Consider the following 12,679-nt stretch of genomic DNA (forward strand, 5'->3'; position numbering starts at 1 on the left):
TTGAAATATTTTACCAATGTGTAGACGAATTTGTGAAAACATCCCCCTCCTCCGCAATTTGTCAACAAATTGACGAAAAATGCAGCTATTTCGCTCTTAAAATAAAATTACAGCACGAAAAATCGAACTTTTTGTCAATTCGTTGACAAAACAGTTCCGTAAAAAAAAATCGAAAAAATGTCCGGTTTGCGTCATTCGTCATTATTTGATGACCTCTACACATGATCTGAATTTGAAAAAAATCGAAGACCCCTCGTGCAAAAATCCGCCGATTTGGCATGGAATGACCCATAAGATACATACATACATGCATACTTTATGGTAAGTACATGAAAAATATGAAAATTAAGTTAGATTAGTCTTAACCTAGGTATAATATGTACTTGAAGTAAAAAAAGTATTTTAAAAACGGGTCTGACATAAATACATATAGGTATGTGTAATTTTGATTTCAGAAGGAAAGGCTAAGATCCCGAAATATAGCAGCCGAAGTTTCTATAATAAAAACAGCTGATGTGCACCTGAATAAATTAACTCCAGTAGATATCAAATGTTAAGGACGTATATTTGATAATACAATAATTGATAGATGTGTTCTTTTTACACGGATTTTCCAATAATCCACAATCTGGATTGTGGATTATTGCAAGAATCCGAAATTTGGATTATATAAAATACAAATCTGGAAAAAATCCAAAATCCAATCAATCATATCTGAAAGCCAAAATAAAATGATAAGACTGTTACATTTTTTACTTTTTTTTAACTAGAATTTTCAGAATTTGTGATTTTGAATTTAATTGCAGAATAAAGAATAAAAAATGAGTGATTTTATGCAACCTTTCAGGATTAATGAATTGTTTTCAAGTTTAGAAGAGCGACTCTTTGATTTCAAGAGTCCGCGACTCATTAGCGTAACTGTTGGATTTTGAGAGTCGGTCACTCTAAAGTGCGACTCTTTAATTGAAGGAGTCTGACAGGAGTCCGACTCTTTTAGCTGCGACTTTTTTTGTTGTTTGATAAATTTATTTAGTTTTAAATCTGTAACATTCCCATATAGTCCGGCATATGACAATAGGAGTAATTGCACCCCCCCCCCACCGCCGATCCTCCGGGACAACATTTTTCTTAAAGGGGACATCCTAAGGAACATTTTAAAGGAAACTTGCCAAAAAAAAAGTTGGCCTTCCTTACAAAATGGCGGCTATTTTGATTGACAGGTCAGCCGAAATCGCAGAATTTGCGTTTCAACATATTTAAGACTTGCACAAACTTTTTCAAACTTTACAAAGGTAGATCGAAAGATCGTTCAAAAATTCATCACCTGTCAAAATTTCAAGTGCTAAAGTGCGTTTTTCGATTTTTGGTGAATTTTTGAAAATCGAACTTAGGCCAAAAATGAGGGAAAAAATCAAAATTTCAACAAATTGACCAAGAAAGCTGAAATTTGGGATATACCGTATTTTCGACATGCCAAATCAATTGGAAACGGTTTCGACACGTTTTGAGCAGTTCTGGAGCCTCCAGCAGATTCTTGATACTCGAAATTCCCACAAAATTCCATCAAATTGGAGTTGTAAAGCTGAAATTTATTCTAAAAACTAACTTCAATACGTTACTAAATACTGCAGGTAAATTTCAAGTCGTTTTGGAGCCTCCAGCGATTTTTTGAACATTCCTGAAGCCTCCAGTAGATTTTTGAAACTTTAAATTTTCACAAAATTTCATCAAATGGAGATGGAAATCTGAAATTTACTCTACACTCCAATTTTAACACCCTTCTGAAGACGACTTCAGGTGGGTTCAAGTAATTTCAGGGCCTCCAGCGACTTTTATGAAATTTAGTGGAGCCTCCTGCAGATTTTTGAAACTTGATATTTCCCCTACATTAATTTATCAAATAGAGTTGGCAAGCTGAAATTTACTTCGCAGACTACATGGTGGTTTCAAATGGTTTTGAAGCTTCCAGCTACTTTTAGGAAATTTCAATTTTCCAAAAAAACGTCATACAACCTTTCAAAAAGTTGCTGGAGGCTCCAAAACGACTTAAAATTTACCAGCAGTCAACTTCGTAGCGCATTAAAATTAGTTTGCAGAATGAATTTCGACTCTCCGTCTTAGTTTGATGAAATTTTGGGGAAATTTCAAGTTTCAAAAATCTGCTGGAGGCGCCAGTAATTTTCAAAAAAAGTCGCTGGAGGCCCTGAAATTACTTGAACCCACCTGAAGTCGTCTTCAGAAGGGTGTTAAAATTGGAGTGTAGAGTAAATGTCAGCTTTCCATCTCCATTTGATGAAATTTTGTGAAAATGTAAAGTTTCAAAAATCAGCTGGAGGCTTCAGGAATGTTCAAAAAATCGCTTGAGGCTCCAAAACAACTTGAAATTTTTCCTGCAGTCGACTTCATAGCGTATTTAAATCAGTTTTCAGAATTCATTTCGGCTTTTCAACTCCATTTTTGATGAAATTTCGTGAGAATTTCGAGTTTCAAAAATCTTCTGGAGGCTCCAGAACTGCTCAAAACGTGTCGAAACCGTTTCCAATTGATTTCGCATGTCGAAAATACGGTATATCTCAAATTTCAGCTTTCTTGGTCAATTTGGTAAAATTTTGATGTTTTCCCTCATTTTTGGCCTGTTCGATTTTCAAAAATTCACCAAAAATCGAAAAACGCACTTTAGCACTTGAAATTTTGACAGGTGATGAATTTTTGCACAATCTTTCGATCTACCTTTGTAAAGTTTGAAAAAGTTCGTGCAAGTCTTAAATATGTAGAAACGCAAAATCTGCGATTTCGGCTGACCTGTTAATCAAAATGGCCGCCATTTTGTAAGTAAGGCCAACTTTTTTTTGGCAAGTTTGCTTTGAAATGTTCCTTAGGATGTCCCCTTTAAGAAAAAAGTTGTCCCGGTGGATCGGCGGGGGGGGGGGGGTGCAATTACTCCTGTTGTCATATGCCGGACTAATAGTGCTAGAGTGACTTTTTCGATTTTTCGTGAATTTTCAAAAATTAAATTTTGACCGAAGTGTGGGAAAAAATCAAAATGTTATCAAATTAACCTAGAAGGCTGAAATTTGGGATATACCCTATTTTTGACCTGCCAAATCGATTGGAAACAGTTTCAAGCCGTTTTGAGCAGTTCTGGAGCCTCCAGAAGATTTTTAAAACTCGAAATTTCCACAAAATTTTCTGAAATGGAGTTGGAAAGCCAAAATTCATTCTGCAAACTAATTTCAATTCTCTACAAAGTCGACTATGCAAGTGAATTTGAACTTTGAAGTGGTTTTGGACTGTCCAGCGATTTTTTGAAAATTACTGGAGCCTCCAGTAGATTTTTGAAACTTGAAATTTCCTCAAAATTTCATCAAATGGAGATGGCCGAAAAAATGAAGAATCGTGAATTTTTGAGAGGTTTTGCGTTCTCTTCACTGGGGGCTTATTCGTATTTCTGAAAATGTGTTGATTTCCTGAAAACTAAAATGTTGAAGCCATGAAAACCAACCTTTTGCATCTTGAATGATGTTTTGCGTTTCGAATTATCGATTTTTCACAGCTTTCGTCCTTCCCTTTCTCTGGGCAAAATTGACTTCACGGTCTCGCATCAAAAATAATGTTTAATTTACTTCTGAAGAATTATTAATTTTGGAAAATTCTTAAAAATATGTACGAGAATATTCTTGAGTAATCCCACAGATGATCTGATACGCGGACAAGGTAATTTTTCACCGCCTATTTTGAATTCTGTGGCTGAATTCTTAAATGTATTTACTACAATTGAGCTACTCGTACTTTTGAAAGCTTGCTCCAGTATTGGTCACAGTGTTGTTCCCTGTGGAACTGTTTGTGAATTTATATGTACATTATCTGAATAGAAAACTCATCTGTGTAGCCTTTTGCACACCTTGTCTGGCGATTTTTCCATCCATTTTTTCGTGTTTTATCCAAAAACCACCAGATAAAACTTTTTGAAATGGAAAGACTCCTTTTTGGATTTTTTGAGAATTTAGACCTTATCCAAATAGAGAACTCATCTGTGTAGAATAAAAACTGTCAGTTTGTGACCAACAGGTTACTTTTTTGCACACTCTGTCTGGTGATTTTCCAATGCATTTTTTCATGTTCCATCCCAAAATCACCAAATAACATTTTTTGAAATGAAACTCACATCGCAAACCCCACTCCTTGAAATTTTCTAAAAATCTGAATCCCATATGGGGGTTTTCAAGCTTCAACTGATTTTTGGGGCTATAAAAGGAGGGAGATCAGTGGGGCACGATTGAAGAAATAATTGGTTTGTCACTTCGCTTTTCAATTTTTTTGAAATTTCGATCAAAATTGTGGAATTTTGTACCCCCTTCCCACTGCTTGAGACGTTGGTTGGAATCCCATTTTGAGATTGAACTTTGAAAGTTTGTGGCCATTTAAAAAATATACCTACTCAACTCTCTAGCAAATCGTTCAAAAATATCGAAATTTTTCATTTTTCAGATTTAAAGGATACCTAAAAACCGTTCTAATAACTCAATATGAATTAAATTTCGATCCATCTGTGAAAAATATATGCAAATAATCAACCTTGAGTACGTATACTTACCCTTACCCACCATCTCTTTTCTTTGAAGCATCCACGCCACGTGTATCCGAACTCGTACCTACAAATCTTCATCTGTCACGCCGCATGCAAAAGAAGGGAAAAGAGAGACGAGTTCACATCCCGTCGTTCGCATCAGACGAAGCAAACAGGCTTTGCTGCGAGTAAATGCAAATTCCCGCCATTATTTACCGAAAAAGCGTAAAATTTTATTTTCTGTTATCTTTGCATAAATTAAACGTCACGCCGCAAAATTCGTCTGGTAAAATAATAAATTTTCACATTTAAAAATTTACGTTGCCTTTTAGAGGCTTTTTGAAAATTTGAATTTCACCTTTTACCATATACCTTTAGCTACAGTAGTACGTTACCTGCTCCTATCTATATTTTTACTCGTCTCCTTTGTGATAAGGCTCGAGAGTAAAAACAAACGACGAATTATTCGAGTTTTAGTATAGTTTTTTTTTCACTTTGCTTTTTGAAAATTGAAACGAGGAATTGAGGCGAGGTGTTTCTTTTTTACGATGCGTTTTGCACGATCTTTTCAGATGCCAGTTTAGTGTCGGTATTTTGAATATTACGAGATGACTGCCTCCAGTAACCCAGTGCATTTTTGGTTTAGGTAGGTAAGGAAAGTGGTTTATTAGATGATAAAAAATGAGGTGTAATTTTTAAAGTCTTTTAAGCAGCAGACAGACGAGCATTTCTAATTAGGAAATTGAATTTTTAGCTCACTCTTTTTGGCCTTTTCGTGATGGGGTACGCATAACGGTAGTTTAAGGGGGGGTGAGCGTTTGGATGCCCAAAATTCTGATCATGATGTAAAAAATGCCAGATATTTCCCAATTTTATAAAATCCAAAAATACACAAAAACCGGATTTTGGATTTTGAATTTGAAATACATTTGACCGAGATTTTGCCCAACTCCGGTGCATAATACATAATTATTGTCCCCCTTTTGAAAGAATCAATATAGGGGTTAAATTTTTAAGAATAAAAAAAGTCCATAAATTATGTGAGTTACGAGATTAATTTATTTATTGTGATTTTTGCATATTTTACTTCAATTACCTCTAATTAAGTGATAGAATTAACTAATTCACAAATACTTACGTAAGTGCTTACTTAATACGTAACAAAAAAAAGTTATAATGGTGCTATAATAATATTGGGTGTTTGGTTAGATTTAACTAATTTATAAATATGCACTTACCGTACTTACTTAACTATACTCAATAACGAAAAAAATTATAATAGTGTTACAATAATTGGGTGTTTGATGCGTGAATCTCTTCAAATAAAAATTTTAATTTCTGTGTCTATTCACGAGCAGTCTGAGCGTTTGCATGTGACCGTACACATCATTCAAAATATGAGGAAACATTTCCAAGTTTAGCGACAGAAATCCAAAAACATTCAAATGCTGTGTTGGTTGAGACAAAGCCAAGAAATTCAGTATGGTTTTCTGGTCTTTGACTGGAAAATAATACCAAGGCATTGAATAGACTGCGTTTGAAACGATATCGCTCTGAAAAATGAAAAATATCAAATAGTACAAAAAATTTATCCAACAATATAGGATTCTCAATGGAATATGAACAAGATTTTGCATTGTTCTACTATTAACCTACCAGATCGTTCAATGAGCTGCCTATATTGCAACATATCAGCAAAATAGTAAAATGTATCATCCCGTATGGCAAATACAGAGGTGCTAAATCATCTTGATCCATTACGAACTGGAAAACAAACTTTTTGTCAATAAATCTCGTTTCTTATTTTCTACAAGTAGATATGTACTTTGAAAAAAAAAAAAAATAAACGACTCACACTTATCACGAAGTAGCCAAAGAAAATGATTGAAAACAAAGAATTGCCGGTTACCAACCCAGAAACACTTTCTGCGCACTTTTGGTACTGCTTTATTAATCTGAAGCAAAATATAGAAATTACAAAAAAATGTTTTCCATTTTCAACAAAAATAATAATTTCAAAAAAGTACTATTTTTTGGCCGATGGTTGCCCAAAATTTTGTGCTTTTCCCCGAAAATAGTCAGTCTTGCTTTTTGCTTAAAAAAATGTCAAAATTCTTGTTTTTTTTTTGCAAAAAATTCTAAAAAGTTTTATTTTCCCCAAAAATTGTCTAAAAATCTTGCTTACTGCTGAAAATTATAGCTTTTTCGTAGGTACTATACATAAGTAGTTGAACAGTCTCGATTTTTTTACGTAAAATTGCCATAAGTTGCAAAGCGAAAAATCTCATTTTTCGAAAAAAATGCGTCAATTTTCCTATTCTCAAAAAATTGCTAATTTTTACTGAAATAAATTATCAAATTTTTGCTGCGAAAGTTTTTTCTTCTTCAAAATTATCTGAAAGCTTGGTTTAGGTATTCGGCAGAAATTGTCAGCGTATCTCTTTTTGCCAAAAATGCTCATATAAGTTCTTTTAGCTAAAATTGTCAAAATTCTGTTTTTTGCCAAAATCGTTGAAAAATCTTCGCTTTTTAACAAAACTTTTGAAAGTAGGTAAGTAGTCGTTTTTTTCAAAAAATTTCAAAAGTTTACTGTTTGAAAAAAATTTGTCCAAAATGTCAGCTTTTTTGCCAGAAACTGTCGAAAAACCATTTCTTTTGCTGAAAATTGTCAGTCTCGTTTTATTTGTCTAAGAATTGCCTTTTTCGTCAGAAATTGCCAAAACCCTTACTTTGCTGCCAGAAAATTGCCTAAAAGTCTGGATTTTTTATCAGAAAGTTTCGAAATAGGTCAACTTTTCGAAACTAAATACATTTAAATTCGTAATAAACTAATAACATTCTGTTTTTTTTTGTGATTTTTCCCGTAGATATTAAAAGGTTTTGATTGCATTTTGTCACTTTTTTGGCTACTTTTCAATTTCGATCACTTCTCGAGCCTTTTCGGTTGCAAAATTACATTTTTGGGGGCAAAATTAAGTACGAGCCCTGCCCTTGCTTCACTCGGGTTTGTTTACTTGTTAGTCTCAGAATTAAAATTTTTAAAATGTTATCATTCAAATTCTAAAATTTTGGATAAAAAAAATGAGAAATTTTTGAAAGCTTTTGTCGTAGCTTCTCTCGGCTCAATTCTTATCTTCCCAGTTTGAAACTTCCATAGGTAAATTCAAAAATGAAAATAACAATTTTTTAATGAATCTAACTTGATATTTTGAGTACCTATATTAAATCAATTGACAAAAATGTCATTTCATCTAAAAACTCGTCATTTCAGTCGACAAAATTGGTGGCAAATTTTAGGTCAACATTTCCTCACTCCACTCCACTCTCCTCCCCAAAAAAACTCCAGTTTGAACTGTGCAACTCGAATTCAAGTATTCAAACTCGAGGAAAAAACAGTAGGAGATTGATTCTGTGGGGAAGGGGGGGGAGGTGGGTAAAATTTGGAGGGCCCCATTCCACGCATCCCATGAGCTATGTTCAGTAGATGAAAGAAATCTTAAAATTATTTATTGGAGTAGTAATTCCTCAACGAATGTTCTGAAAAATGCTCACCTCATCAAATGTTGATGCATCTTGATCCATTGCACCACTTTTACCATATACTCCTCAATGTGCTCGTCTCGTTGTTGCTTGATACTCGTCAATTTTAAAGTATTTGGACGTTTTTTCTTCATCTCATCGTCTTCGTCTCTACTATATTCTTCCAACTTTGCCATCATGGAATGTGAATGATATCTGATATCGTTTTGTAAAACACCGGCTCGATTTTCCAAATGAATCAAAAGTACGTGTAGCAGAAACAATATGGCGACAAATATCGTGCCCGAGACAGCTCCACAAATGTATGAGAAATTAAATGCGAGAAAGTAACTTGACCAGGTATTGCAATCATCGCAAAAGAACGGTATGAAAAAATCGAATTGAGGATCTATTTGAAGCGATGTTTTACCACCCTCACGAATCAAAATATCGAACAGTTTTCCAAAATAGACCACCAGATAAATTGCTATCAGAGTGAAGTATACTGTGAAATGAATTTTCGAGATGTTTGTTTCTTTGAGGTAATGGTCTTGTTCTTGATTTTCCGAGTCAAATGTAACCACCAAATTATCGCGTTTTTCTTTGAGTAGATCGAACAGTCGGTGGAATTCTTTTCTCTTCCAGTAAAGCGTGCAGAGCATTGCTAACACGAAGTTAATGTAAATAAGTTGTCCTGATGCTTGAAAAACGTGTTGAAGTTGAGCGTGCAATATTATTACTTTGATTTGGGGTGCGGTGCAACGAAAATATGCGTAACATAATAAAATTATTATAAAACATCTGAATTTGAATCGTACGTATTTTTCGTAACAGTATGCCCCACATAAAGAGTATAATATGTATAAATGTTTAACCAAAAAGCAATCGTTGTTTTGAAAAAATCCCACGTCTACGAAATTCTCCATTTTGAGCTCTACAAGAAACAAAAAGATTGTAACTTACTTGGCTTTTTCTCGGTGCTCTTTTTTTGAAAATAGAACGTATCATAAGTATGCAATTATACATACTTTAGAAATGATTCTTCCCATTTTTCACAAGAAAACGTTGTGGACCAATCATATTTTTACACGATTTAACAACAAACGCTGAACACACTGTTACTTACTTGTACGCTGGCCATGGGCCTAATGTGAGCTAAGAAACCTTGTACAAGAAAATAGATTACGAATAAAAGTAATCAGGAATTAAGTCGAGTAATTTTTTTCTACTTTCGAAATAGCTTTCTTCTTTTTTCATCGTTTATTTTTCATTTTTTATAGCCACCATTGTCTTATTGCTCACTAAATTATTATTGCTTAATGCGAGTGTAGGCCTACTTAATACTGAGGAATTTCTCAACAGGCTGATATTAAGTGTTTAGTATCGTTGGTAGCTTTAAATATTGAAAAAGTCATCAAGCAACAAGTTTTTGAGAAAGGTTGATATTGTAAATCAATATTACCTAACATTTAAAATTACTCACATTAAGTATTTTTTCAGAGGAATACTTAATGCTTTGGGAAGAAGTGTTTCAATTCGAAAAATTTACGTAAAGTACCTAAGTAAACTAAATTTCCAGAAAATGTGTTGAAAAATGAAATCAAAAAGTATGTAGATGAAACAACGTAAACATTTTGTCAAAATGGAATTGAAATACCTACTTATTCTAAAATCAACAAATATGAGTAGGTACTTGATGTTGAAATCAATGAAAATTATAGTCCGGCATATGACAATAGGAGTAATTTCACCCCGCCCCGCCGATCATGCGTTAAAGGGGGCATCCTAAGGAACATTTTAAAGCAAACTTGCTCAAATAAAAAGTTGGCCTTACTTACAAAATGGCGGCCATTTTGATTGACTGGTCAGCCGAAATCGCAGATTTTGCGTTTCAACATAGGACTTGCACGATTTTCGACATGCCAAATTGATTGGAAACTGTTTCAACCCGTTTTGAACAGTTCTGGAGCCTCCATCAGATTTTTGAAACTCGAAATTCCCACAAAATTCCATCAAATTGGAATTGTAAAGCTGAAATTTATTCTGAAAACTAATTTCAATACGCTACGAAGTTGACTGCTGGTGGATTTCAAGTCGTTTTGGAGCCTCCAGCGACTTTTTGAAAGGTTATATGGCTTTTTTTTTGGAAAATTGAAATTTCCTAAAAGTAGCTGAAAGCTTCAAAACCATTTGAAACCACCATGTAGTCTGCGAAGTAAATTTCAGCTTGCCAACTCAATTTGGAATGTTGCGGGAATTTCAAGTTTCAAAAATCTACTGGAGGCTCCAGTAATTTTCAAAAAAGTCGCTGGAGGCTCTAAAATGACTTGAACTTACCTGAAGTCGTCCAGAGGGTGTTAAAATTGGAGTGCAGAGTAAATTTCAGCTTTCCATCTCCATTCGATGAAATTTTGTGAAAATTTAAAGTTTCAAAAATCTGCTGGAGGCTCCAGGAATTTTCAAAAAGTAGCTGGAGGCTCCAAAACGAGTTGAAATTCACCTGCAGTACTTCGTAGCGTATTAAAATTAGTTTTTAGAATAAATTTCAGGTTTACAACTCCAATTTGATGGAATTTTGTGGGAATTTCGAGTTTCAAAAATCTGATAGAGGCTCCAGAACTGTTCAAAACGGGTTGAAACAGTTTCCAATCAATTTGGCATGTCGAAAATAGGGTATATCCCAAATTTCAGCTTTCTTGGTCAATTTGGTAAAAATTTTGATTTTTTCCCTCATTTTTGGCCTAAATTGGATTTTCAAAAATTCACCAAAAATCGAAAAACTCACTTTAGCACTTGAAATTTTACAGGTGATAAATTTTTGCATGATCTTTCGATCTAGCTTTGTAAGGTTTGAAAAATTTCGTGCAAGTCCTATGTTGAAACGCAAAATCTGCGATTTCGGCTGACCTGTCAATCAAAATGGCCGCCATTTTGTATGTAAAGCCAACTTTTTTTTGGGAGAGTTTGCTTTAAAATGTTCCTTAGGATGCCCCCTTTAAGAAAAAAGTTGTCCCGGTGGATCGGCGGGGGGGGGGGTGCAATTACTCCTATTGTCATATGCCGGACAATTACGCATAATTTCACAAAACTTCTGTATTTACTCAATTTGATAATATTTCAGCCACTTTTCTTCATTTTCAACAATTTTTACTCCAATTTTTCCAAGAGCACGTCCTGGCAAAATAGGTGATTTGGCCCTATCCTCAAATTTTAAAACTAACCAGCCGAAGTTGCTCCTTGTTATCCAAAATCCCTATGATGAAATTTTTAGATCGCCAAATGACCTCCTGACCCCTTCAAAATAGTGTGAAATTGAATTTCAGGTTACGAATTCCCCAAGTTGGTATTCTCCCGATTTTTTCTTTTGCAAATTTGAAATTTTTTCCAGCAAATCTTCTGGTCAAAACGCGCAGTCTATTTTTGAAATTCTTTTTTCAGAATTTTTTTATCTGGGTTGAAGGTCTTTATAAATGCAAAAAAAATGTTTTTTTTAATGATTTTTCTCGCACGAATAAGTCAATTTTGGCCGAAAAATTCTATTTTCACAATCTAAATGTAAATGTAGGTATCGTAAAATACGTCAAACTACACCAAACCCGAATTTTAACCAAATTTGTCAGCTTCTTCTATGTTTTATAATTTTTATCAAAAAAAAAAAATCGATTCCCTCCATTTTGGAAATCCTTGAACCGCTTCCCAGGTCTCTCACCCGGTCGAAATTGATCTATAGACTAATATAAACTCAAAAAACATCATTTATATTTGAATTACAGGAAATTTCAAAGAATCCAATTTTTTCACTCACTTTTGTCAAAATCAGATTTTTTTCAATTTGGAAAAATGAACTCATTATAGGTAAAAAATTCAAAGATTTTCAACTTCTCTAAAACTGTCATAAATGATGTAATTGATGTACTTTGAGTTGATATTAGTCTATAGATGAATTGTGGCCGGATGGCTTATCCAGAACGTGGTTCAATGGGTTCCCAAAATTGCGGGAATCCTTGGTGAAAATTACAAGAAGTTGACAAATTTGTTCCGAGAAAACATTTTTCGACCAAAATTGGCCAATTCGAGTAAGAAAAACGTTGAAAAAATTCAATTTCTGTTTTTTTAATGTTTAGTACTTACCTAATGTATTTGTGTAACTTTTTAGTAATTTTGAATAATCTTTCACTAGTGTCGATTTTCTGTCATTTTAAACAAGTTTTGTAATGATTTTTTAAAATTTTGAAAATTTTTTTTCAAATAGGTAGGTACTGTAAGTAATATTTTGATGTTATTTTCAATTATTTTCTGTGGTTAATTTTTCACGAGTTTTGAGGAATTTTTCGCAGTATTTTTTTCAATTTTTTTAAATTTCAAGTGATTTTTAAAAATATTTTTGTTAATATTTTGAAGTGGAGATTTTGGGTCCAATAAACTCAAAAAATTCAAGCTTTTGAACGCTAAAGGACTCATGTTACCTACTTATTATGGCGAACATTTTTATTGCAGTAGGCAGAAAACATTTCAGGTACTACTTGCACTTGCCTACTTATTATACTGTGAAATCAAAATGTCATACTTACCTTCTTGAAATAGTTATTGGAA

General features: G+C 33.7%; 2 protein-coding genes across 21 annotated transcripts in view; one reads left to right on the forward strand and one right to left on the reverse strand.

Moving 5' to 3' along the window:
- The window catches only part of LOC135848790 (uncharacterized), a 35,419-nt gene extending 34,673 nt beyond the window's left edge, over positions 1-746 (forward strand). For all 20 annotated transcript variants that reach the window (XM_065368790.1, XM_065368796.1, XM_065368794.1 and 17 more), the window contains one exon: positions 456-746. In XM_065368790.1, the coding sequence (XP_065224862.1) occupies positions 456-557 (102 nt within the window). In that variant the 3' untranslated portion in view covers positions 558-746. The remainder of the gene's footprint in view (positions 1-455) is intronic.
- A 4,971-nt stretch (positions 747-5,717) lies between these two features.
- Positions 5,718-9,057, reverse strand: LOC135847962 (uncharacterized). The gene is made up of 4 exons (XM_065367709.1): positions 8,120-9,057; positions 6,423-6,522; positions 6,224-6,331; positions 5,718-6,120 (listed from the first exon to the last, which is right to left on the reverse strand). The coding sequence occupies exons 1-4, from the start codon at positions 9,010-9,012 to the stop codon at positions 5,899-5,901; spliced, it is 1,323 nt and encodes a 440-aa protein (XP_065223781.1). The 5' UTR covers positions 9,013-9,057; the 3' UTR covers positions 5,718-5,898.
- Positions 9,058-12,679: the final 3,622 nt, after the last annotated feature.

Source organism: Planococcus citri, chromosome 5, assembly GCF_950023065.1.
Source record: "Planococcus citri chromosome 5, ihPlaCitr1.1, whole genome shotgun sequence".
In the NCBI taxonomy this organism is placed as follows: domain Eukaryota; kingdom Metazoa; phylum Arthropoda; class Insecta; order Hemiptera; family Pseudococcidae; genus Planococcus; species Planococcus citri.